At 54.4% G+C, this 26,747-nt stretch overlaps 1 protein-coding gene across 12 annotated transcripts in view; it reads left to right on the forward strand.

Annotated features, from left to right (window-relative positions):
• Window positions 1-26,747, forward strand: part of MAD1L1 (mitotic arrest deficient 1 like 1) — a 404,019-nt gene that overhangs the window by 267,460 nt on the left and 109,812 nt on the right. For 11 of the 12 annotated variants that reach the window (XM_064366614.1, XM_064366612.1, XM_064366620.1 and 8 more), the window contains one exon: window positions 7,211-7,301. In XM_064366614.1, coding sequence (XP_064222684.1) covers window positions 7,211-7,301 — 91 coding nt within the window. Of the gene's footprint in view, window positions 1-7,210; window positions 7,302-25,161; window positions 25,623-26,747 lie in introns of those variants that run through there. The other variant, XM_012470898.3, reaches the window with a different exon arrangement.

Consider the following 26,747-nt stretch of genomic DNA (forward strand, 5'->3'; position numbering starts at 1 on the left):
GAGTGTTGGAGGACTTTGCCTTGAGCTCCTGGTACAGCAGCCTCACCACCACCTGGATGGTGGCACAAGGTTGAGGTCAGAGGGGGTGATAGAAGGGCCACGGTGTCCCCTGCCCACCAGCGTGGCAGGCCTTTCAGAGCCGAGCAGTCATCCAGGCTTGGTAGCCATGTCTGTGGGAGAGGAAGGGCAGGTGTGCACACCCCATCACACTGCTGCCTGTGGGGCTCTGTCATGTGCTCTCTTTATGAGAAACAGAAGTATGGGGTGGGGGGCGGGGTGCTCTGTGTCAGGACACACAGCAAGTGTTGGGTTAAGCTGGGTTCTACCCACCCTTGTGTGACCATCTCTAGAGCTGGGGGTCCTACGTACCCTGCTCGCTAGCCTCTTTGGTGGGGTTCCCACACCCATTGTTCAAGGGAAATTATCATCAGTGCCTGCTGTGAGCCAGAGAGCGTGATCAGGGCTGGAAACATGGAGCCAGCCATTTGATGAAGGGGACAGAGAAGTAAAACGTGAAGTGTGGTGGTCAGGGCCTACTGGGGAGGGGCTGGTGGGCAGTGCAGGTGTCTGGGACTTGTGGGAGGCTGGCCTGAGTGAGGGGCTTCCTGGACCAGATGCTGTCTGTCTGTTGGGTCTCGGGTCACCCTACTGTCTCCTCTCTAGGCCCTGGGAACCTCACCTGCAGCACTCACCCCCGCCTCAACATTATTCATCTTTTAATTCAGCAAAAACAACTAAACATTTTTCTTGCAAAAGTTTCCAGCGTGTGTGATGGGTTTGTTAGACGCAAGATCCCGGCTACCCTCCAGCTGCTTTCCACGCACACGCTCGGAGACAGGCACCTGCTTTGATTGGCGTCATCTTCCTGAGAAAGAATCTAGGCTGGCAGCTAATTTATGTAGCACTCCTCATGTTTAAAGAAGTTGAAGTAAGTCAATTTCAAGAAGCTTATGCCAGAACTGATTACTTTGAACCATTTGAAGGCAAACCAGAATTCTGAGCTTTCGAACACACCCCCAACTTGTTTATTCATTTGTTCTCTTTCTCGCTCTCTGTGCAGTAACAGTTTGTCAGAAAAGGAGGATAGCAGAAGAAAGCACCCCCTTCAGTGCACAGACAGGCACTTGTGGACCTGCTCTCTGGCGGTGAGGGTGGTTCACACAGGTCATTCTGTGAACATGGCTGCAGCTACATGCATGCGCTCATTTAAATTCAGCCCTTAAAACATTTTGCTCCCAAGCCTTCAGAATGCATAGTATCATTTTAAAAGGGTACTTGGAGGCTTTTCATCCAGCATCTTCCTAAGTTGAGAAGTCTCTGCCAAAGGCAGCTTCCCGAAGATGGCCTTGGAGGCCTCCGCCATGTGGTCACTCAGTCACCTTGGACAGGTTCATGCCCCTGAGAAGCCCTGGGAGGTGGGGGTCAGGAACACCCATCCGAGGCCCTACTCCAGGCTTGGTGTCCGGCCAGGTCCCTTACTGACTCTGTGAGCGGGGCCTCTCACACAACTTTATGAGCCTCAGTCTCCCGTGTACTGGGCACCAGGACTTCCCTGCTAGATTGGATGTGGAGACTGAGGAGGTTGTTTGTAAAGCTGCAGCACTTGCAGGGCTCCCAAAACCTCTCCAGAAGGCACAGCTGGTGCCGGAGGTGTGTGCTAGGTCTCATGCTGTGTGGCCACCCTCCCAAGAGACGTGACACTGGGCTGTGCTCAGATGTCTCTCCTACCGGCGCTCCCTGTCTCAAGAAGAGCAAGGCATTGCTGCTGCAGGAATACCTTCTAGGCCCATGCTCAGAGTGTTGATGTGAGTGAGAGCAGCCCACAGAGTCTGCTGGGGTGACAGAGACGTGTGCCCCCGGCCAGCAGCCCCACATCTGGAAGCATGTCCTGCAGATGCGTCATACAGGCAGGAAGCAGTTGTCAGAGGTCATTCACTACAGTACAGTTTTTACAGCTTTCTTGAGGTTATAACTGGTGTATAATAAACTGCGCAGATGTAAAGTACAGTGTGATAAATTTGCATGTACACACACACACACACACACACACACACCCTGTGGAGCCCTTACCACATTCACGTTCAAGATCCCTCTTGCTTGATAGGAATCCCTCCTCCCTGCTTCCTCTCCCCACCCGCTACCGCCCTCCAACTTGCTTTGAGTCACTGTAGATGGCAGGTGGTCGTCAGGTCTTCCAGCAATGGTGTCAATCCTGGAGCGTGTGCTCTCTGTCTTTTTGCCCCTTTCATGCAGCATGGCTGGTTTTGGGAGAGATCACTGGGCACACAGCTGCATCATCTTCACTGCTGAGTTGTGTTCTGTCATATGGAGACACCACAGTTTATACGTTCCCTTGCAATGGACACTTGGAGTTTTTCTGGTTTTTGGCTATTCTAAATGAAATTGCTGTATATCCTAAATAAAGTCCCATGTGGAAATCTTCATTTTCTCTCGGGTAAACACCCAGTGTGTAGTGGCTGGTGGTCGCATGTGTCATGTGTTCCGAGGTTGCCCATCTTCCTGAGTGGTTGAGGTGCAGCTTCTCCTCACCAGCATGTGGCACAGTCTTTTTACTTTGTCCCTTTATTATTAGTTTTTTAACTTTTTTTGTTTGAGACAGAGTCTCGCTGTATCACCGAGGCTGGAGTGCAGTGGCATGATCGCTTACTGCAGCCTCTGCCTCCCAGGTTCAAGCAGTTCTCTGCCTCAGCCTCCCGAGTAGTTGGGATTACAGCCACCCACCACCATGCCTGGCTAATTTATTTTGTAATTTTAGTAGAGATGGGGTTTCACCATCTTGGCCAGACTGGTCTTGAACTCCTGACCTTGTGATCCACCCGCCTCAGCTTCCCAAAGTGCTGGGATTACAGGAGTGAGCCACTGTACCCAGCCAAACATTCCTTTTAGAGACAGGGTATTGCTCTGTCACCCAGGCTGTAGTGCAGTGGTGGGATCATAGCTCCCTGCAGCCTCTGACTCCTGAGCTCCAAATGATCCTCCCACCTCAGCCTCCTGAGTAGCTGGGACTACAGGTGCATGTCACCACACCCGGCTAATTTTTTTAAAGTTTTCATTTAGGTCTTCTAAAAGGTTTACAGTCATGTCTCACTGTGACCTTTTTTTTTTTCCCTCACAAATGACTAATGACGTTGAGCATCTTTTCATTCAGCTCACTTGTCATCCATAGATCTTCTTTGGTAAAGCACCTGTTTTTTTGTGCATTTTTAAATCTGATTATTTTTCTTATTGTTGAGTTGAGAGAGTTCTTTATATGTTCTGGATACAAGGCCTTTATCAGATTATTTGCTTTCCAAATATTTTCTCCCAATCTGTGTCTTGTCTTTTCATTCTCTTCATCAGGTGTTTTGAAGAGAAGTTTTTTATGATAAAGTGCAATTTTTCAAATTTTTCTGTTATATATGATGCTTTGGGTATTAGTCTGTTTTCCCACTGCTGATAAAGACATACTTGAGACTGGGTAATTTATAAAGAAAAAGAGGTTTAATGGACTCAGTTCCACATGACTGAGGAGACCTCACAATCATGGCGGAATGCAAAAGGGACAACTTACGTGGTGGCAGACAAGAGAGAATGAGAGCCAAGCAAAAGGGGAAACACTTATAAAATCAGATCTCGTGAGACTTACTACCACAAGAACAGTATGGGGTACACTGCCCCCATGATGTAGTTATCTCCCACTGGGTCCCTCCCACAACACATGAGAATTACGGGACCTACAATTCAAGATGAGATTTGGGTGAGGACACCGCCAAACCAGATCAGGTATCGTAGCTAAGAAATCTTTGGCTGTCCCAAATTCACAAAGATTTTCTCGTCTATTTTCTTTTAGTAACTTCATAACTTTTGGTTCAGGATTGAGCAGGATTTTTGTTCATTGTACAAGATTTTTATTCTTTATTTCCCCCATGAACACCCAGTTGTTCCAGAACCATTTGTTGAAGAGACTACCCTTTCTACACTGAATTGCCTTCGTATATTTTTCAAAAATTGGTGTGTTTCTACGTCTCTTTCTGGACTTTGTTCTGTCTCGTTGGTCTGTCTGTCTTTCAGTTTATCCAGCACTGCACTGTTGTGATTACTGCAGCTTTAACATAATTGGTGAAATGAGGCAACCCCTCCCTTTCCATTGTCAATGTATTTTCTCTCTTCTAGGTCCGTTATGTCTCCATGTGAATTTTAGAATCGGCTTGCCAGTTTGTACAAAGAGGCCTGTGGGATTTTGACTGAGATTGCTGATTCTGTGGATCAATTTGGGAGAGAAGTGCGTTCCCAGCACCGCTGACTCTCCCACCTTGTGAACAAGGCATATCTATTTCCCTGTATGGAGATTGCCCTGGATCTCTCTCTGTAGTGCTCTGAGCTTGTCATGTGCAGGTTTTTCTTGGCCTGTTCCATTCCATCTCTATGTAATTTCATGGTGTTGTATGCTTTTGTAAGTGATATTTTTCAGATGACTTTTTGGTGCTGATTTCTAGTTTAATTCCATTATGGTCCTATAACACAGTTAGAATTATGAAATTCCTAAATAATCTGAGCTTTCTTTTACTGGTTTAGTGTGGAGTGGTCTTAGTACATAGTTAGTTCAAGTGCTCCTGAAAAGAAGGGGGCTTCTGCTCTTAGAGTGGAAGCGTTTATCCAGGTGAATTAGGTCAAGTTGGCTAATCATGTGGTCCATCTCCTCCTGACTTTTTGCTTGTTGTTCTGTCAACTATTGAGAGTGATGTCAAGGTCTCCGATTGTAATTGTGGACCCGTCTGTTTCTCCTGGCAGTTCTGGCTGGTTTGGCTTCATTTCTTTTGCAGCTCTTTTATTAATACACACATGTGTAGGATTATTATTTTCCCTTGATGAATGGATCTCTTTATTATTATAAGGTACTTTCTTGGTAATAGTGTGTGCTCTGAAATGTACTGTTGCCAGTATTGGTCACCTCTCCAGCTTTCTCTTGCTGGTTTTCTTAGTGATGGCATGTTCTGCCTTTTTGCATCTTTGTATTTAAAGTGCGTTATTGTTAGCGGTGTCTAACTGGGTGTTGCTGTTTAATCCAGGTTGAGTGTCTGCCTTTTAATTGTGGTGGCTAGGCTACTTACATTTAATTTAATTATTGATATGATTAGTTTTGATCGTGTCATTTTACTGTTATCTACTCGTCTGTCTCTTGTTCATTCCCTTTATCCTGTTTTTTTTTTTTTTTTTTTTTTTTTTTTCTTATAAAGACGGGGTTTCACCATGTTGGTCAGACTGGTCTTGAACTCCTGACCTCCAAAGTGCTTGGATTACAGGCGTGAGCCACTACGCCCAGCCAATGTTTTATTTCCTTAATTGGTATCCTATAAGTCTTTGTTATTTTAGGGATTGCTGTAGGTTTTCTAGTATACATCTTTAGCTGATCACAGCCTGCCTTCAAGTGATACTTCACCTTCTCACATATAGGATAATCACCTTACAACCATCATGTTGATTTTTATCCTATAGTGTTGTCATACATTTTATTTATTCTTTTTTTTGAGAGGGAGTTTTGGTCTGTCTCCCAGGCTGGAGTGCAATAGCACGATCTTGGCTCACCACAGTCTCCATTTCCCAGATTCAAACAATTCTCCTGCCTCAGCCTCCCCAGTAGCTAGGATTACAGGCATGCTGTGTTTGTTTGCTTATTTTTGAGACAGAGCCTCGCTGTGTCGCCCAGGCTGGAGTGCAGTGGTGTGATCTTGGCTCACTGCAACCTCCACCTCCCAGGTTCAAGTGATTTTTACGCCTTGGCCTCCTGAGGAGCTGGGATTATAGGGCTGCATGACCACGCCTGGCTAACTGTTTTTAGTAGAGAAAGGGTTACACCATGTTGGCCATGTTGGTTTTGACTCCTGGCCTCAAGCAACCCACCTGCCTTGACCTCCCAAAGTGCTGGGATTACAGGCGTGAGCCACCACGCCCGGCCTCTGTGTTTTGTTTTTGATAGTTTCAATTGCTGTTCCCTCAAGGACACTGAACTTTTCTATTATAGATTCTAATCTGTCATTAATCCCATACAGCCTGTTTATCTGAGACATTGTAGCTTCCACTTCTACATGTGTCTCTTCCACATCTGCACTTAACTGTTCCATTTTCTCCAGTAGTTTTAACAACTGTCTTAATGTCCCCGTTTGCCAGTGTTGCCGTCTGTGCTGTTCTTGGCAGGTGTTTGTTGATTGGTTATTCTCTTCATTACTGGCCATGTTCTCCTGCTGCTTTAAATGTCTGGTAATCTTTGATTGGATGGCAGGCATTGTGAATTTCAGCTTGTTGTGCTCTAGACATTTTTGTATTTGTATAAATCTTCTTGATATATTTTCAGAGTTGCAGTTAGGTTTCTTGGAAAGAGTTTAATTTCCTCGGGTCTTACTGTTCTGGTATGCTGGGGCACCCTGGGGCAGTTCTCAGGCTGGAATAGCTGTCCCCATTCCTGTCCCTGTGCAGTGTCAAGTGATCTTTCCATCACTATGGGCCTTGACAGACTTTCTGATTTTTAAACCACATGAATATGTTTTCCATTCAAAATATTAGATTTAGAAATGAAGACAAAACTAGACAGCTTCTTACTGTGAACTAAAACTGGCCCCATTCTGGTTGTGGCCATGGAGCCTCATTTTGCATTCTATGCCCACAGAGTAGAAGGGAACTCTCTGTGGGTCGCCCCAAAGCCTGCTTTTTTTTCTTATCTGAATTGTGCCTCTGTGGTTCCCCATCACCAGCTCCTTCCACACCCTGCAGTAGAAGTCCTTTCCTGTCTTTTCTTCATTTCTGAAGACATTCTGAGGTTGCTTTCCTGTTCCTCAGTGGTGTCCCCTGCACTCTGCCATCACATCACCCTCTGGGAGTGGCTCACGGACACAGACACACCGACTCCCAGGCGTCCTGCCTCAGGCTGGTTCTCTTTGTGCTTCCAGCCAAGGTGTTGTTGATTGAGACTTTCTCAGTGCAGGCTTGTCCGCCCGAGCAGGGGCCGCCAAGGACTCCCACATCCTGTACTTGTGACATTTTCTAGTTTTCTCTTGATGTCATCGCTGGACTCTGAGAGCTTCACAGACATGTATTTAGAAATAAAGCATTATAGCTGGGCCTCCTAACCTTTCACCTCCTTATCACCCAGAGGGCGGGACTTCCCAGCTTGGGTGACCACAGACACCTGGTCACCATTTCGCTCTCCTTACAGGTTGAAGGTTGAGGAGCTGGAGGGTGAGCGGAGTCGGCTGGAGGAGGAAAAGAGGTTGCTGGAGGCACAGCTGGAGCGGCTCACACTGCAGGTGAGGGCGGGGCAGCCTCTGGGGGAGGTGCCACCTGGGGCCTTATAGTGCTCTGTCCAACATGAAAGCCCGTGGTTCCTGCCACCACAGAACACCTGTTTTCTGGCTCATCTGTCTGAACTCTCTGGGCTCTCCTCCCTCTTGTGGGCACCCTCTTGCCTGGCAGGGTGGCCGTGCTGCTGACAGGCCTGCACTGGCCACCTTGGAGCTCCTCTCCACCCTGCACCACCCACACGCCTGGTGTCAATGGAGCGGGCTTTGGGTGGGCTTGCACTGTGCCCATCCCAGGATCTGCCATGGTGAGCTGGACTGTTGTTTGTGTTCTTTTTTGTTGTCCTTTCTCTTTGGGTTTCGTCCTGCTGTCTGAGTTGCTGCGTGGCAGGAAGCCCTTGGGTGCGAGGTTAACGCATTTTGGACAGGCCATTGATTTTTTCTTGGCACTTCTTAGAGGCAGATCAAATCTATTTTTTATGACCAGTTCCTGGTGATTAGAGAAGTGGCATCTGTGGTGGTGGACAGCTCTGAGCTGTGTTGGCCTGTCCTTAGCCTAGGACCTGTCATCTTGTTTTAATTGGGCCATGGTGTACAGGTAGGGGTCATGAGGCTGCTGCCCGCCCACCAGAGGCACTGCATCAGAGCTGCTGAATGTCTCTCTGGCTGTTGGATCGAGCAGAGCCTGAACCCTGGCTCCTTGGTGCCCATGTTGCCCGCTAATTGGGGTCCAGGCCTCCCCACAGGCACCACTTGTGGCTTTCCTGCTCCGGCCTCTGGCCGTCTCCCCAAGGCATCCTCAGTGGCCCTTGGAGCTTGTTGAGGCGTGAATGAGGTGAGGGGTGTGGGTGAACGCTGTGCCAACACCTGGTGAACACCTGATGGAACCTGGCCATCATCCCCATCCTGTGTGGACAGCGTGTGCTTGGGAGCTCGCTAGTGGAGCACTCCTCTCTGGGAGATGTGAGGTGGGACATCTGGTGGGAGATGCCAAGGGCTGGTGTGCACTGCGGGTTGGCACGAGGGGTGGGGCTGGCAGTGTCACCTGTGACCCTCCCTAGGGCCTTGGAGGGGTGGGGGCCCTGCTCCCAGGCATGTCCTGAAGCTGCTCAGATCTGAGACTTGGTGTTGGCCATGTGTCCTGAAGCTGCTCAGAGCCTAGGTGTGGTTTTGACCATGTGTCCTGAAGCTGCTCAGAGCTGAGGCATGGTGTTGTCCATGCGGAGCACGAGTGCCACACTGTGGCCAGCGTGGCCATGTGGGGAGAGGACAGGGATGGGCCTGATGGTCCTGGGGAAGCAGATGTTTATGCCATGATATAGTGACCTCGAACCTAGCCCAGGATTCAGGAGCTTTTCCTCCCTGGGTTAGTGCAACAGGTACGACTGTGCCTAGATAGCATGTGAGAAACAAGCTCAGAGCAGTGAGGCAGGGAGGCCACTGGGGTTTGGCTCGTGGAATGTTGGAAACTTCTAGACAGCCCTGTAGCTGCCACCACCCCTGACCCCGCGATTTCACCCCTGGTGGGGGGATGTCCAGGGTGGCGCTGGGGAAGGTGAGGCTGCATAGGCCCTGTGGTGGCTCGGGCTGCCCCTGGCTCTGGATGCCCAGGGCTGTATGACTGAAGGAAATAATGTATACAGTGGTCCATTTCCAAGACAAAGTGCCTTGAACCGGCTTAGGCCAGCAAACCACAGAAGAAACAGGATGTACTAGACTCCTGCTTGGATCACTGATGCCTGCTTGTTGCCTCCTGCTCCCCTCTTCTCCCACTATCCCCCCACCCACCTTACTTGCCCTCACTCGAACCAAAGAAGTTTAGTCTAAGATGAAAGTTTACTAGCCTGCCAAATAGCTCGCCTTGTCTGTTCTTATCAGCTTGCCCAGCGACTTAGGTCGTAAGTCAAATACTTGAAGAGCCCCTGAGCCGACTAGGATTGCAATGCACTGTGGACTGCAACAAAATGCAGCAGGACAACCCTAAAGAAAACACCTAAAGCCCCTACCCAACAGCCAATAGGCAACATCTGAGAAGTTGGTGACCCCCATAGTACCCAGCCTGTGAGGAACCGGGGGAGGGACCTGCACACTAGGGGATAAACTGCTTGTTGTGACCATGCTGGGTGTGCCTGCCTATCAGACACTGGATCTTGCAAGACCGTCACTGAAAGTCTTTACTTTTGGCTGGGCGTGGTGGCTCACACCTGTAATCCCAGCACTTTGAGAGGCTGAGGTGGGCGAATCACCTGAGGTGATCCACTTCCCGTGAACCATCTCCATGACAGGCAGGGCCCCGAGCCTGCACTCTGTGCCTGGGGGACAGGTTGTGGGGGCCTGAATCCACTCCCTGTGAGCCCTCTCCGTGGCAGGCCTGTACTCTGAGCCATCGCTGCACTCCAGACCCAGCTGTGTGTCCTCTAGACATGGATGGGGCAACCCCGTGTCCCTGGTGAGGAAACATCCACTCCCAGGTCACGGTTTGGTCCAGGGCAGCTGGCCAGAGGAGAGAGTTGATATCTGAAGCCAGGCCTGTCATCTCTGAGCTTGTTTCTCCCCATGCCTCTAGCCCAACCCACCCGACCCCTGCTTTTCTCAGCCTTGCATCCTCACGGCCCAGCTGTCACACTTGGGCCTTGGCTCCAAGGACCCCCTACCCTGTGGCCACAGGTCTGCTCCCCCAGCCCCTAGTGGCCCCCACCCACATGCCAGCTGCAGGTGGTTGTGGTGTTTGCCACAGCTGTTCAGGCCACTTGGGGTTTGCACCCCAATGGCAGAGCTGGCTGCCCAGGCAGTATGGGTTATCCTGGCATAAGGGAAGTATCTGACCCCGATGCCAGAGCCTCCCCCAGTTCTTCTGTCAGTTCAGGCGCAGGCCTGAGCCCTGACCATGCAGGAAGTTGGCGGAAGCTGTGACACAGTGTGACTGGTCCTGGCCGAGTGGAGGGGAAGGAGTTCGCATCTGGTTCAGGGAGCTGGCCCAGACACTGTTTGAAGTGGGTCTGAAGGCAGTTTTCACACATGGAGACAGATGCCACCAGTCTGTCTGCCCAGGCTCGGGTGGGGCCAATATCAAGTCAGCCCTGGGCAGGAATCCCATCTCTCCTTCCTGGCAGTCTTGGGCATGTTGGTTTTTATAAAGGAAGCCCATCTCAGCACCCACGGCTTCCTTTATAAAGCTGAGGGGCATGATGTCCCCGTTGGGGGTGCTGGGGAGATCAAAGGCCATGGCTTTAGCACACACCTGGCACACAGCAGCTGCTACATAGACGCTCACGCCCATTGTGGCCCTTCCTGCTTCTCCCATCACCAAGGGCAGAGCCTCGCCCCTTTACCTCCATCCCTGAACCTGGACACCTCAGGCCTTTGGGCAGCTGTGGTGGAGTGCGGGGGGGCCCATCCTGGGGTGCTGGCCTGGGCCCTCGTGTCTTTCCACTGGCCCCTTGTGAGAGCCACACAGGCCTGCTGCACAGGCCTGGGACCCACTGCTCCCGACAGGAAGACGGGCTGCCTGCAGGGTGGCTCCTGGCAGCAGCCAGCCCTGAAGAGTGCTTGGGAGCCATGTTAGCAGGAGCCAGCTGCCACCACTGCATCCCCTGTGTAGATGGATGCCCTCTCCTCTTCCCTCCCAGCTCCCACTCCCTCCGGAGAAGTCTTCACGTTGGGCTGCTTCAAGGAAGATTGATTACAGTCAGCTGCAATCTGACTTAATTGGGAACATATTCTTGGAGAGGGGCTCGACTAGTTATTAGTTACTAGCTAGTTAGAACTTCATGTAATTAGTTCACAGCTGGTTGGTGAGGAAAGACAATTCCAGTTACCCCTTAAAGCTGGCCACTGCCCTCTTGTGGTGCTGAGGCTGGGAGACAAGGCCTGGGAGGTCTTTGTACTGCTTTTCTGGGAGGGCCGTCATTGGGCCCCACTGTGGCACCGGCCTTTCTGGATCTCCCTAAGATCTCAGAGCTGTCCAACACTCCTTAGGGCCAACTGTGTGTGCCCTCGTGTTGCTGAAGGGGCTGGAAGCGGGTGGGTGGGGTCTCTTTTGCTGCAAGCCCTCCCATCCAGTCTAGAAATGGGGAAAGTGAGGCCCACAGGGAGCCTGTGCGTAAAGGAGGACCTCAGATGCTCCATTCTTGGGAGGCAGAATGAGGCTTGAATATGTTGCTGTGTTCTCGAGTAAAGACAGAAATTGGGCAGACCCCATGGAACTCCAGATAGGGTGGCAGAGAGAGCTCTGTGGCTATTGGTGCAGCCACAGGAGTTGGGGCAGGTGGACGGCACAGTCCTTGACCCCACCTGCTGCCGTGGCCTCCCGCCCCACTCCTGCCCCCACCCACCGAGTGCACCCCTGTGCTTTTCCGTGGGCCTAGAACCAAGGAGCTGGGGCCTCAGCACCTTTGTCCTCATCTGGCTCCCGGCTACACTCTCATGTCCCACCTTATAGTGGGGGCACTGGGCCTTGTCAGCTTGGGCCCGACAACCTGGGGTGGGCCATGGCTCTGTCTCCCACCGGCTGTGGCCTGGCCTCGGCGTGCTCCCCAGGATGTGGAGGGCACAGGTCTTTCCCGCAGGCTGTCTTTGGAGATCTCAGGTGATGGCTCCTGGAGGGCCCGGCACATACCTGGTGAGCCGGTCCTGTGTGGCTGCCATTCTTGTTATCCGTCATAATACCGTCGTCCTCACCTCCATGACATGGGCATGTTTTCCACACCTGTGGTTCTGATGGGCCACGTCCGAGGACGGAGGGCACCGAGCCGAGGCAGGACATGCAGGGAGGTGGTCAGGGCCTGCAGGCTGCCCTCAAAAGAGAGGGGCACATCCAGTGGAGGCCTCACTGGGCCACGGGGAGGCCACTCAGGGCCCATAGGCCACCCTGGGTAGAGAGGGGCACATCCAGTGGAGGCCACACTGGGTAGGACACCGACCTCCTGGCTGGGTGGGTGCATCACCACCTGACAGTTCCACCTGGTAGCCACCAGCTTCTGTGCGTGAAGTGTGTGGCATGGGCCAGTGCTTGTGCCCCATGGGGGCCCCCATGTCACAGTGATGGGGGTGCAGTGTTCAGACTCAGGGTGTTTTTCAGCAGTTTATTATGAACATTTAAAGATACATTGTGAAGCTGAGAAGTTTGCAGTGAGCGCCTGTTCACCCACCACCAAGATTCCACCATGGATGCTCCACTGTGGGGCTTCCTGACATCTCTTTATCCCTCGCCCAGCCACTGCATCACTTTATTCTTCTGATGCGCTTTAAGTAAATTGCAGACATCTGCACACTTCCTCTAAATGCCTCAGTGTGAGTGTAATTAAATAGAATTCATCTTTGGGTTCTGAAGCCCATGCTCCAGCCGTTTCTCACTGTGGCCTCATCATGTTGCTTATTCAGGCAGGTTGGTGGTCAGGGCTGATGGAGCTCCCCCCAAGCCCAGCACGGCTCCCTCCCTGCCCCACCTGCCTGCTCCTCTCTGGCGGGCTCCTGAGTGGGGTCTGTGGCTGGGGCTAATCTCAGTGCCCCAAGTGTTGCTCAGGGGAGAGACCAGACAAGAGCCCAGAGGCATTTAAAATAAGTGCATCTGTTTTGGAAAGGAGTGGGTAGAAGATATGCCGGGTTCCCTGTTAGCAGAAGCTCAAAGCATGTGGAGACTGTCCTGCTTCTGTCTATACCAGCAGGCAGGCGGTGCCATGGCTCACATGCCTGGGCCCAGGGCAGGGTGGGCCCATCACCCCTTCTCAGACCTCCTCACCCTCTCCCCGAGATTTCATCCTCGTGGTCCCCAGACCCCTGGAACCCTGAAGCCGCCAACCCTGCAGCTGCCCTGGGAGCAGCCAAGGCTGCATCCCGTCCTGGAGCCACAGCTACCCACTTTGTGCCAGCATCCATGGCCAGGTGTAGTGGGCCGGGGTGGCGTCCCTGTTCCTGTCCCGGGACCTCCCGGCAGGTGCTGCAAGCCAGCCTCCTCAGGTCTGGCGTCTCCCACTCACTGAATGACTCCTAGTGATGCATGTGGCTTATCTGTGGGACCTTCATTCTCTGTGTTTGGCTCCTTCTCCTGAATGTTCTACCATGTTGTACAGAGTATGGCCTCTGGACCAGGATGATGGGCCTGGCGTTACCTGCTGGCCTCCGGAGGTGCTCCTCTCTGGGCCCTGAAGGCCTCCTTTGTGAGGTGAAGGAGCTGGGCTTTTCCTGGGAGGCAGGATCGTGGGAGGACACCTCTGTGGGGCCCATGGGACTCCATGCCCACCAGCCCAGCCCTCCCGTGCATGAGTCACCTTCACGCACCTCCTCTGTGCCAGGCACTGCTCTAAGCTGGGACACAGCCCTGATGTTCATGGGGCCATGTTCTGTGGGAGATGTACAGTGAGCTGATGGTTCAGTGAGGTGCTTTCCTTCCGTGAAAGGAAGCAACTCTTTGGCACGGGGCCCCAGGGATCCATGTTAGGTCCTGGCGGGACCAAGGGCTCCTGGTCTCCTCCCGTGGCTCATGGAAGGACAGGAGAAGCGTCCACTGCAGCCCAGGCCGCCGAAGATGCTGAGTTGGCCTCAGTCCTCGGAGCAGCATCCTAGTGTTTTCTGTGATCACGTTCATTTCCTTTATGCGAGATCTCACTGCTCCACACATTCCCGGCAGCCGATGCCACGTATGAGAAACGGCACAAGTGTTCTGAGCACGAGGGCTGAGGTTGCCGGTGAAGTTGGCCTTCTGTTTTAATCTGAGCTTCCTGCAGCCTGAGGAGAAAGGAAGGTGTGATCACTCACGTAATTCCTGTCATGGGAGTTTGCGGACTAAGCACAAGATTCTAGAAGAAATGTCACTGGTGGGGGCTTGGCAGTGCCTTGCCATGGTGAGGTCACGGATGGAAGAGTGGCTTTGTTTCACCACAGAGACCCCCACATCCTCTTCTGCGTAGATCCCCAGAAGAACCAAAAGCAGGGGCTCACGGATACTTGCACACCACGTTCACAACAGCCTCGCTTATGGCGGCCCGGAGGTGAGTGCACCCCAGGCGTCTGTGGACAGACAAGTGGATATGCACAGTGTGGTCCTTCCGTAGGGCAGAGTATGATGCAGCCTTGAGGAGGAAGGACGTCCCGACACCTGCTGCAGTGCAGGTGGACCTGAGGACACTAGGCTGAGTGAAACCGCCAGTCACAGAAGGATTCCACCTATACGATGCCCCTAGAGTCATCAGATTCATAGAGGCAGGAGGTGGAAAGGCAGGTGCTGGAGGTGAAGCTGGGGCAGGGGAACGGAAAGTGAGTGTGTAATGGATGTGGGTTTTAGTCTGGAGAGGTGAGGAAGCTCTGAGGAAGCTGTGGGGATGGCTGCACAGCACTGGGAGTGTGCCAGTGAGCTGTGCACTTAGAATGGTTATGATGGTCAACTTCCTGTCATGTGCTTTTTGGCCAGTGAGAACAAACAAGCAGCTTGTTAGGACCTCCTGGAGTGAGTCAGACCCCGGGCGCGAGGGGCAGAGCACTCGGGTGGCTACTCCAGCCCTGCCCTGCCCTCACACGGCCATGGTCCTTCGGGCACTCCCGCTCTCCTCAGGCCCTCATCCACCAGCTGGTCCTGCACCTGCTGCCTGAGCCCCTGAGGCCTCCTGAGGGCTCTTGGCGAGCCTCAGGCCAGGTGGTTTAGGTGCCAGCTGTTGTTTGTGCTCTGTAGTGGGGAGATTGGGATACTGGAGGCTGCCCAGAGCTCCTGTTGATCTGCTGGTCCGGCAGGGACCCACTTCCCTCACTGGGCAGGCCAGTGGAGCAGCCTTCCGGCTGAAGCCCATGGTTCCTGGGAAGAGGAGGAGGAGGAGCCTTGCTTGCAGCAGGACCAGGGCAGTGCAGTTCCTCCCCCAGCCCTGGCCTCCTTCCAAGAAGCATAGGCTTCGTGCCCAGGGTGGGTAGCCAGCAGGTGGCCCATGCACTGACCACACTGCCGTGGCAGGAGCTCAGGGAGATGCCTGGTCTGCAGATGGGGCAGGTGATGGGCTGTAAGCTGATCAAGGAGCATGGGTGGCAGAGCCGGGACCCACTGTGGTGGTTACTAGGTTCTGCCTACTCATTTCCCACTTGCCTACATGTGCTGCTCTCCCACACTGAGTTTTGCCAGAGGCCCTGCCAGAGCACCCTCCCTTTGTGGGCCTACAGCTGCTCGCAGAGTCAGCAGAGGGTGGCAAAGGCCCTGCGTGCAGGGGAGGAAGTGGGAGCCACAGCTAGGGGCGGACATTGAGGGGCTCCTATGTGGGATCGGGTCTGGAGCTCAGAAGCAGACCTCAGCCTAGGTCACTGTCATCCAACCCTTCCTGACAATTCTCTCCAAATTGTTTACAAGCCTCTCTCAGCAGCAGATCACCTTCTGAAGGACTCAGGTGGAAGTCAGCGGGTGATTACCAACACCAGGTAATTGGCTGTGCTGAGAGTCCTTCATCTGCTGATGAGGCCTGAGGTCAGGGGAGCTTTAATGAGGGCGTACGGGCCTCAAGGCAGCATGGGACATGCAGGAGGGTGGCACAGCCACCAGGTGGACAGACAGACAGATGGGTGGTGTGAGTATGCCCAAACTCTCACTCCCCCACCGTATGGTGACCACCTCCCCTCTGGGCGACATGAGACTAAGGTTGGGGTTCTAGGGACTTGGCCCAGAGTCTCGCAGCTGTGGCTGGTGGAACTGGGACCCAGCATGGGCTCTGCCAGACCCTTGCATCTGCTGCCTGGGCAGGCATGGTCATGCACACAGCCTGAGGGACCTTGTCCTGTGTGTACAGAGATCGCCCAGTGGTCTCTGCTGTCCCCCAAGGTAGAGACGTGCCCAGGGACCTGCTGCTGAGCATCTCAGTCTCCTTTGGCCTGTCCCTGCTGTTGCCACTTGGACGGAAGCCTTGTGGTGCACTTGGGGTAGAAAACCAAACTCAGAGGCATGACCTGGGGGGTCCAGGTTCCCCCAAAGCTGATATCCCTGAGCATGTCTGCAGCCTCTTGGAGAGAGGAAGCAAGGGCCATGGCCCTGCCTGCGGGCGCTCCCACAGTGCCAGTCCCTGCAGCTCTTGGCCCTGGCTCTTGGCTCTTGGTGATGGCGGTGTCCCCAAACAGCCACTGCTGCAGGTGCTGTGTCCAAGGGACTGACGTCCTTTTGGTTCCCAAGCATATCTGCAGGGAAGACGGATGAGAGCAGCTTCTTATAGTAGGAGAAGGGAAGCACGGGGCCATGCCAGTGCCTGTGGGGTTTGAGAGGAGGCTGAAAATGGATGTGGCTCTCCTGAGGGTGGAGAAGAGGCCCCTCCCTGCTGCCTCCACTCAGCTGGACTCTGGGGAGGGCGAGGCACTTTGCTTCTCTCACAAGGAACTGGGTTTGTACCTGGAACCTGCTTATGGCCTGGTTTGCCAGATGCTTCCCGGTTCTCAGGGACATCTTGAGAAGGACTTGGGTCCTTAGACGAGGGTGGAGTTCCAAGAGGGACCGAGAGCCAGGCACATGTGGCAGCAGAGGGAGGACACCCACGTCTCTGGTTTTACTCCGTGAGTACCCCTGGGCAATGCTTGTGTGCCCGGCAGAGGTCCTTACAGCCTGAGACCACGAGCATGTCTATGAACCCGCTTGACCTTTCCATGGACTTGGCAGGTTTCCATCACCACCACTCTACAGATAGCAGATCCAGGCTCAGAGAGCAAGCCACCACATGCGCACACACTCTGGCTCCAGGGGCCATGCCCTGGGCCCCTCCTCAGAGAGTTGCCCTGGAGCCTCAAGGAGCAGCGCCTGGGCACTATTGCCCCAGCTGGGCTGGTCCAGGGCCAGAGAAGCTCCATGTGGTGTCCTGGGGCAGCAGCTATCTATCCTTCCTCCTGGATCCTGTGTGTATGTCAGGCCCAGCCCCCTGTGTTGTACAGGTGTCCAGCCTCGGTCTCCCTCTGGAGCTGTGTGTCTTATCTCTGTTCAGGGACTACTCCAGGTAGGCTGGGAAGATGTCAGCCTCGCTGGGTGCCATCAGAACCATCTCCTCCCTTGCCACTGGCACAGCCCCTGGAGGCCAGGAGTTTGACCCAGGGCCATCCAGTCTCAGCCTTGGATGGATTAGGAAGGGGATGCTGTCCCTGCCCGCTGACTAGTGGAGACTCTGACATGCTGACCTCCCTGGCCCCTATAGGTCACCTGCCCTTTCCCTGCCACAAAACTATAGAGGTTGTTAATCAGGGGTGTCATGGGAGGAGCCCCTGACCCTTGCTGGAACCGGGACAGGCATGACCCCTCTCAGCTCCCTCCTCCCCTGGCCCTGCACGTGGAGCTGCCATGTAGGGTCTCTGCCGGGAAGGCCAGCCCCAGAGCTATGCAGTGGCCTCGGCGCCCTCTCCTGGATGCTGATGTCCAGGCTCCACTGGTTTGGCAGATGTACCGGCTCACAGGGAGCATCCTGTTGGGGAAAGCTGTGGCCTCTCCCTTAGGCCCTGGCAAACCCTCGCTTAGTCCCTGGGCAGGACCCTGAACAAAGGCTAGGCAGCACACGGCCACAGGGGTGGAGGGGGGTCAGGGGGCCTTCTCTGGGGCCCATGGCTCAGGGAGGGGTGGGTGCACTCGCAGGGTGGCTGTGCCATGGACACCTTGGCTGTGGGGAGTTTCTGCTTCTGGTGAAGCCTGGTTGTTTAGCATGTGCTGGAGGGGCCACCGGGGCCTGGTCGCTCCCTTTGCCCCTGCAGCTTCTGCAGATAAGGAGTAGACTAGGCACGAGACACCTACTCCCCACAGTGGAGCACTCGGCTTCGCAGAAGAGGAGCTCCTTAGGGTCCTGTCCTACCCTCATCCAGTTGTCATCCTCCCACTGCTCCCAGGGACTGGTCACAGGCAGCAGGTGGCCTCCGTCCTCCTTGGGCCTCAGTTTCTTCATTTGCTCCAGGCTGCCCTCTCCTGTTCATGTGCTTCTGCCTGTCCGGGAGCTGCTTTCTGGAAGAGGTAGGACACAGCCCTGCAGGCCCCTCAGCGACAGGTGTATACGGGCACACTCAGCAACAAGCAACAGGTGTGTACGGGCGCACTCAGCCACAGGTGTGTATGGGTGCACTCAGCCATAGGCATATTCAGGCCCACTCAGCCACAGGCATGTATAGGCGCACTTGGCCACAGGCGTGTTCGGGCACACTCAGCCACAGGCATGTTCAGGCCCACTCAGACACAGGTGTGTGCAGGCACACTCAGCCACAGCCATATTCAGGCCCACTCAGCCACAGGCATGTACAGACACACCCGGCCACAGGCACGTACAGGCGCACTCAATGACAGGCGTGTGTAGGTGCACTCAGCAACAGACATATTCAGGCCCACTCAGCGACAGGCGTGTACAGGCGCACCCAGCGACAGGCATGTACAGGTGCACCCAGCCCCACAGTCATGTACAGGCGCACCCAGCCGCAGGAGTGTACTGGTGCACCCAGTCACAGGCACGTTCAGGCACGTTCAGGCACACTCAGCCACAGGTGTGTTTGGGCCCACTCAGACAGGCACGTACAGGTGCACTCAGCCCTGATGCCAGCCCTAAGTGAGTTGCCCAAGCTCAGGCAGCTGTGGAGGGCAGGACTGGGAGGTGTTACCCCCGCCTGAGCTTGTTACAGAGGCAGGTCCCACAACCCTGAGTGGGCCCGTATGCTGTGGGCAAAACCACGAGCAGGAGATGGGAAGGCTGGACTTCCGCCTCTTGGTAGGTTTGGCTCTGCACTTCCCCAGCCCAGCAGGGACAGCCCAAGCTCCCTTGCTCTCCTCCCCAAGCCATTTCTTTGAGCCGGGAGAGGTATTGATTGAGTTTTGAGGCCAGGAGATCTATAAATATGCATGAGGACTGGTGGTTATTTAACTGTGTTTTCCATTCCCCTCTTGTCGCTGCTTCCTTCCAGCGTTTTCTCTGCTCTCAGCATGCATGTCAGGCACAGGGGGACAGGCGACTTCCTCCCCAAGTGCTGCCTGGGCCTTGCTGGGGGCGATCTGCTCTTGTAGGCAGGGTCCCTTAGAAGCCACTTCCTTTGCCTGGGGCAGCTGAGGGCCCAAGACACCTGGTCCTGCACTCACCAGGGCTTGGGCTCATGGCTTTCCTGCCCTCTGCTCCAGCCCTTATGAGCATTGTGGCTGGAAGGAAGGTCTTTGAATGTGAAACTCACCCCATTCACCCTCACAGATGGGAAACCGAGGCCCAGAGAAGACAGAGACCTGTCAGCAAGTTAGGGGCAGTATTCATGGTGGGAACAGAGATGGAGCCATTGCCAGCCTCTTCCTGCAGGACTCGGTTGCAGACAGTTCCCATAACACAGAGGGAGATGGGCATTCGAGGCCGAGGCCTCCTAGGGGCACAGATGTGGGCTTGCATGGCAGCCCTGGAGCACCCGCACCCTCTCTGGGCCTTGTCTCTCCCTGTACAGACCCTTCCAGGACCTCTGTGTCTGCGGGTGGGCCCTAGGCCTGGCCTGGAGGGAACCTTGGACAGACAGTAGGCCTGCAAGTGGCCGGAGGCATTCCCAACATTCTCCTGCTGCACCCGCTGGACAGCTCTTCTGTTTAACTGTGCTGGTTAACAGCACCAGAGCGCCTGCTCGCTCTACAAGTGAAAGATTTTTGTTGAGTCGATGATTGCACCATCGCATCAAAGGAAAGCTCCAAACTTTTCCTTTTGAGATTCTCGTCAGTGTCTCAACAGTTTTCTCAGCTGTGAATCAAACAAGGCAACAAATTTTAGCAGAAGATTATAGCCATTTTTCCCCTTTCTTCCTGGAAGCTGTCATCTAACAGCGGATTCCAGCGAGGTTGCTCGATCTCCCATCTGCTTGAGTTGAGTGGTGCCAGCCCCCGATGGCGCTCCTGCTTGCTGGCATGAACTGTGCTCTGCACCCTAGGTGGGTGGGTGCGCAGTGCCAGGGCAGCACTGGAGGGGCTTCTCCCCATGTCTGGAGCCTCACACTGACCTCCTGGGCTGACAGCTAGAAGTGGGTTCTGTGAGCTGGAGGTGTCCTGCCGGAACACACTGAAGGCAGGGGTGGCCCTTGAGCAGGTGGACAGCTGGGGCCTAGGAGGAAGTGATCTTGCTCCCAGGCTGCAGAACCCACCCCATGTCCACTGACTCCTGGCCCTGGTGCAGAACCCTCTTGCCCTTCGTCTGGGCTTGGTGCGTCCATGATGAGAAGTGCTTGGGTCTTTGCATAGGAGGATCTTGATCTGGGATGCCCCCTGGACAACCTGCCCTGGTGGCCCCTCCCCTTTGCCTCCAGACTTCTCAGGCCATGCTCTGAGCCCCTTGATGCCCCCGGCCATAGCCACGCCATGCAGAGCCCTAACCCTGGTCTGTAGCCCAGCACCACCACCTTCCCTGTGCCTCCGAGGGGTTGCATGAGTGTTGCATGACTGCATTCTCCTCCGGAAAGCAGCAGAATAAATGAAACAGAGCTTGCAGAGCACTGGCCAAGCCTGGCACCCCATGGCGTGTCTGCAGATGGCCGCTGCCTTCACCCTCCTTCCCTTCATCTCCATGGTTATGGGTCGGGGGGCCCAGCAGCAGCAACAGCAGCAGCAGCACCTCTCCCACACCCTCCACGGCTCCCGGGATGCAGCTGCGACCTAGGAAGTAAGAGGGGGCCTCTCCAGGGACTTGGAGGAGAAGGGTCCAAGCCCTTTCCCCGCACCTGCTGGCTCTTATTTCACGCGTTACTTTAACTACTCTAGCAATCTGGTTTTAAGCCCACAGGAGCACATCCTAGTTTAGTAAGTGTTAATAATTGTCATCCATTCATTCAGCAAACACATCTCCCACATGGACCCTGTGCCGGGATAGTTGTCAGTACTGGCAATATGGGGGTGGACAGCAGTCCCTGTCTCCATGGAGCTGGCCTTCTGGTGGGGAGGACGCTTACTGAGATGAGTGTTTAGGCTGATGGGGTATCCCGCCAGCAACAGCAGTCGCCCTTGGCAGCCGGCCTCTGCTGGGCCCCTGCTGAGTGGGCGCCAAGGCACTGTGCTGCTTCCCTGCTCTGCAGGGAGAGGTGGAGGTTCTCAGGTGTATACTCTCCACTCCCAGGGGCCGACGGCCCAGGTGAGGGGCTGTCCATGCCTGTCTGCCTCTGTTCCCAGCTCCCTTGGTGGCCACTGCACTGTGCACTTACAGGGGATGCACTTACAGGGCCCGAGGCCGGGCCAGCCAGTCCCATGCCTACTAGTTTCCTGACTCACAGGGACTTCATCAGCCCTTGTCCTCCCATTTGGAGAGCTGCCCTTGAAGCTGAAATCACAGAACATGCAAGGAAGAGGCTGGTTTCAGCCCAGCAGCCTCCAGCAGCAGCATCCATGCTTCTTTCTCTTTCTCACTCCCCGCCCGCCGTTTCTGACAGCTTTATTGAAATGCGACGTATGGTCCTGTACCTCGTCTCTTCCAAGTGGGCCATTCCATGGCTTATGTCCATAGCTCCGTGCAGCCATTGCCACCCTTCATCGCAGAACATTTGATCCCTCCCAGGGAAGCCCGAACCCTTTAGTTACCCACCACTCTGCTGTCTCCTGTACCCCAAAACCCTCAGCAACCAGTCTGCTATTGCCTGCCTCTGTGGGTTCACCTGTTCCAAGCATTTCCTAGGAAGGGAGTCCCGTGGCCTTTATGATTGACTTTTCTCACTCCTAGTGTTCAAGGTTCACCTATGTGGTCGCAGGTGTGGGTGGTGTGTTCCTTCTGGTGGCTGAAATGTCCCACTGTCTGCACAGCCACATCTTATGTATCCAGTCATCAGCTAATGGGAATTTGGGTGGTTTCCACTTTAGGGCTGTTGTGAACACAGCTGCCCTGAACATTCACGTACAAGTCTATGTGGATGTATGTGCAGTTTTCTCGGGGTTCTGCCTGGGAATGGGTCTCCTGGGTCCCGTGGTAACTGTTTCATCCCTGGAGGAACTGCCAGACTGTTCTCCAGGGTGGCTGCACCCTCCCCATTCCCTCCGGTGACTGAGCACATGGGTTCCCGTTTCCCCCCATCCTCACCAACGTGTTGTTCACAGCCTGACATTCCAGCCATCCTGGCCGGTGCCAAGTGATGTATCTCATTGTGATTTCACCTTCTGTCTCTGGATGCTGGACGGTGCTGAGCAGCTGTTCATGTGTTTATTGACCACATAGAAGTCTCACTTCAGATGCCTTGCCCATTGTAACGTTGGGTCATTTGGGTTTTTTAAATTCAGCTCTGAGAGTGTTCAGGTGTAAGTTCTTTGGGTATAGATGTGCAGACATATCCTCCCATTCTGTGGCTTGTCTTTGCATCTCAGTGGTGTCCTTAGTTTGGATGAGATCCAGTTTACTTGTTTTTTTTCTTTTGTTCTTTGTGCTTTTGGCTAAGAATCCTTTGTGAAATCCAAGGTTATGAGGTTATGAGAATCCCCTCTGTTTTCCTCTACAGGTTTTACAGTTGGACTCTTAAGTGGGTCTCGGATCCATTGTTTCTTAGTTTTTCTTTATGCTCGGAGGTGGGGCCCAGCTTCATTCTTTTGCATGCGGCAGCCCATTGTCCCAGCCCATTTGTTGAAAAGACTATTTTTCCCTATGGGACAGTCTTTCTCAGAAGCACTCAGCATGGTCTTTCCACTCCGTTGTTGGTCTGTGCGTCGGTCCTGATACCCACTCCACACCGTCTTGATCACCATGGCTTTGTAGTAAGTTTTGAGATCAGGAGACACAAGTCTTCCTCCCATGTTCCCCCCTTTCAAGCCTGCGGTGTCTGTTCTGAGCCCCTGCAGTTCCGTGTGAGTTTCAGAATCAGCTTGTTAGTTCTTCACAGAGGCCCGCTGGGTCCTGGGATTGTACCAAATGTGCAGATTGGCCCTGGGTGTCTCTGGTCCCGACAGTGCCAAGTCTTCTATTCCGAGACATGGGACATTTTCTGTTCACCTAGATCCCGCCTAGTTTCTTGCCATGCTGCTTTGCTGCCCTTGTGTTTGAATGGCTCCTCATGGTGGGACGGACACAGGAGTGGTGCTATTTGTATAGGACACAGGGCTGTCTTCCTGTCCCAACACTTGGCTGTCCTGGAGACGGGCCTCAGCGCAGGGTTGTCATTACCCCTGCACTTCTAGTGCCTGCCAAAATATGTGGCACGTGGGCTCCCAGGCATGGAATGGTGTGCCAGACTCCCTGCGCCACCCCAGGCTGTGGTCACAGCAGCAGCCTGGAAGTTTGGCTGTTACCCCAGCTGTCTTGGGGCACAGTCCAGTCTCAGCTAGAGCAGAGGTCCCAGGCCCCAGGGGCTCAGGCGTGGCCTCCTTTTGGAGGGGCTAGGAATGTTCCCTTCACATGTTGAATATGGCCCAGGAGGCCCCTCCCTGGGATGCCAGCTGCTCCCGCCCTGAATGGCGGTTCCACCACTGTGTTCACAGCTGTGCTGAGGGCATCCAGGCTTGGAAATCATATCAGATGGACAGACAGGTGTGTGGGTGGTTAGACAGAGGGAAGAAGGAAAGGATGACAGGAACAAACCCACGGAGGTCAAGAGCCCAGGCCAGAATCATAGTGGGGCATGAGAAGGTGGATGGTGCCCAGTCTGCCCCTCCCATGCCACCTCTAGGGGCTCTGCCTTCTCTGGGCATTAGACAGGGAAAGTCCCCTGAGTTTACAGAAAGGTGAGTAGCTGCCCAGAATGTTGCTGTCTGCACAGGGCCCTAGAGCCCATCCTTCTCCATCCTTGGCCCTCCTGGGAGGTGGGTTGTGACCGCCACCAGTTGCGGAGCCCAGGCTTGTTCTCAGCCCTGGTCAGCGGTGCCATCAGCAGGTCACTCCAGCCCTGGCGGCAGATGCCCAGTGAATGCTCTCCCTGATCCAGGACCTCCTGCTCCAGGTGGAAGTTGGGCCATGGGAACCTGCTCCGACCCTGTTGGTCTCACACTGTGAGGGGCTGAGGACAGGGCTGGGAGTTGGTTGCAGCATGGACACGATGACTTTGCACACACCAAGCCTTAGTCCCCAGTGGGGCCAGCAGTGCAGTGAGTGGCACCGTTGGGGACCGGGTGGTGACAGGATTGGCGTTTAAGAACTTCTTGCTTTTATCTTCTTTCTGTTTTGGTTTCATTTCCTTAATCTCTACTGGCTCCTGCTTTTGGTCCTTAAATCCTCCAATATGCAGAATTGTTTTCTGGACCTCAAGCTCCCCATCAAGGGGGAAACCTCACCCCAGGATGATGAGCCCATCACAGGCACCCTGCTGGGGGTGATGAGGCGGGAGGGGGTGGGGTTGCATCTCTGGCTCTGTTCCTGACCATGGAACATTGGGTATTACTAGGACAACTTGTACCCCAGGGAACTTGACATCCTCAGGCACTGCTGGGTCCAAGGCCAGCACTGGGCATGCCACCACTGAGCTCCTGCCCCTCCTGCAAGTCCCCCTGCCTGCTAAGTGGGAAGTTGTTGGGGCCAGGTGAGGCCTCGCTGGGGGGGCCTCCAGGACGGCACTGCCTCCTCCCACCCAGGGGTACCTTCAGGAGGCCAGTGGTGTTGAAGCCTGGGGAGAAAGAGGGGGGTGATGCCAGGGGGAGGAGGATCTCACTGCTCTGGGCCAGAGGAGGGCCAAGTACATGCCATGTGGCCTCATCCGTGCTGGGGGTCAGCAGACTCCAGCCTGCCTGCTATGCAGCCCCTGAACTAAGAAGCCTTGTACATTTTTAAAGAAGAAGATTTTGGGACACATGCAAGTTATCTGAAATTCAGATTCGTGTTTCTGTGCCCTCAGCTCCGTCAGCTGGGCCTGTGCTGGCCTCGCGTGCCCCAGAGCTGCTTTCTTGGTGCGGTTGCTGTGCTACATGGTTAGGACGGGGGCAGGGTGACTGCACAGCCCCGTGACTGGCTGGTCTCCGCAAAAGGCAGCGCTCACCCTCTCCCCACACCCTCCTTGGCTCCTCAAGGCTCTGTGGGGTGGTGGAGAGGTAGATGCCATCCAGCCCACAGAGGCCTAGGAAAGCCCTTGCTGCCCATCAGAGGGACCTCCCGAGTGTGTGTGGGTGGCTGAATTCTGCACACTGGGTTATCTTACCCCAGCTGTAAAACTGGATGAAGTAGCAATCCTTCACCTCGAGAGTCTATGATTCAGCCAGTGTTACAGGATGTCTTTTCATCCTCTGGGGTTTACAAGGTTCTCAGAAAACCTGTGAAGAGCTGCTTGGATTTTCTCCCACCCCGGCCCAGTCTTCTCCCATTGGGCCTGAGTGGGTGGATTTCTCTCCCCTTCTCCATCCCAGAAGCACAGAAGAAGCGGCCAGGAGAGCCATGTCTGCAAACCCCATTTCCCTCTGCAGTGGCCTCTGCCATCACCCCGGGGTGCGGGGGGGGGTCCCTAGTCCAGGTCAGTGTGTCCGTCTCCCCTGGCCTCTTCCATGAAGGGATGGCAGGGCCAGCCGCTAGCTTGTGTGATATGACATCAGGCGGCTGTTTTAGAGTCCAGGGTGGCAACAGGAGGGGTGAGGTCTCTTTCCTTCTTCCCCATTCCCTCCTCCCTCCCTATTGGAGGCACATCCGGGGCTCTGGGACAGTGATCGCCCACAGCTGACAGGCTCTGGTCCCAGTGAGGTGCCCTGCAATGGGCACAGCCCAGGCCAGGCCTAGCTGTCCTTCGGGGACTCGGACAGCAGTGGCTTATAGCAGCCTGAGCTCCTGGGAGGCCAGGGGCTTACTGCACTCAGCTTCTGCACCTCATGGGGTACATCCACACCAGCCTTTCTCCTGAAAGCATGCATTGACCCGAACACAGGATGTGTTTCCCTGTTCTTTAGGAGACAGGACAGTGCGTGGGCAGAAGCCCCGAGGGTAGCAGGAACTCACTGCCAAGGGTTGAGTTCCCCTTGGGAATGTGCAGGGCTGGCCTGGCTTGCTGGCTATGCACCCCACTCACAAGGGACTGGTGGCGTCTGGGCCTGAGGGACGGCATGCCCACCCAGTCTCTCACTGCCCCGCAGCTCACAGCCATGAGCTGCAGGGTCTCAGTGCTTGGCAGGAGCCCTGGCCTGTGCATGTGCGCCTTCTCGTGTGTTTATTAGCTTTTTGGGTATCTTTTTTTGTAAAGTGTCTTCACATTTTTTGCTCATTTTTAGATTGAGTTGTCTGATGTGGTCTTGTGTATTTCTTGAGTTCTTCGTATGTTGTGGATCTGAACCCTTTGTCACATATGTGATTTTCAAGTAGCACCTCCTGCTCTGTGGATATTTGTCCATTGTTCCGGTGGGTGGAAGTACTTAATTTGCATAAGATCAGTTGTACTTTTTTTTTTATTTTATTTTATGGCTAGCACTTTCTGAACCCTGTCTGAGAAATCTTTGTGTACTCCCAGGTGACAGAACGTGGTGGAACTGATGTTTGTGTGTGGAGTGAGGTTGAGGACAGAGCAGTGTATAGTGACCTTGCACCTCCCTGCCCCGGGTGGCTGTCCCCTGCTGCAGGGCTGTGTGGTGCTCCAGGTGCACTCCTCCCTCAA

This window comes from Aotus nancymaae, unplaced genomic scaffold, assembly GCF_030222135.1.
Source record: "Aotus nancymaae isolate 86718 unplaced genomic scaffold, 86718_ANA_hifiasm-v0.15.2.pri h1tg000064l_1, whole genome shotgun sequence".
Classification (NCBI taxonomy): Eukaryota; Metazoa; Chordata; class Mammalia; order Primates; family Aotidae; genus Aotus; species Aotus nancymaae.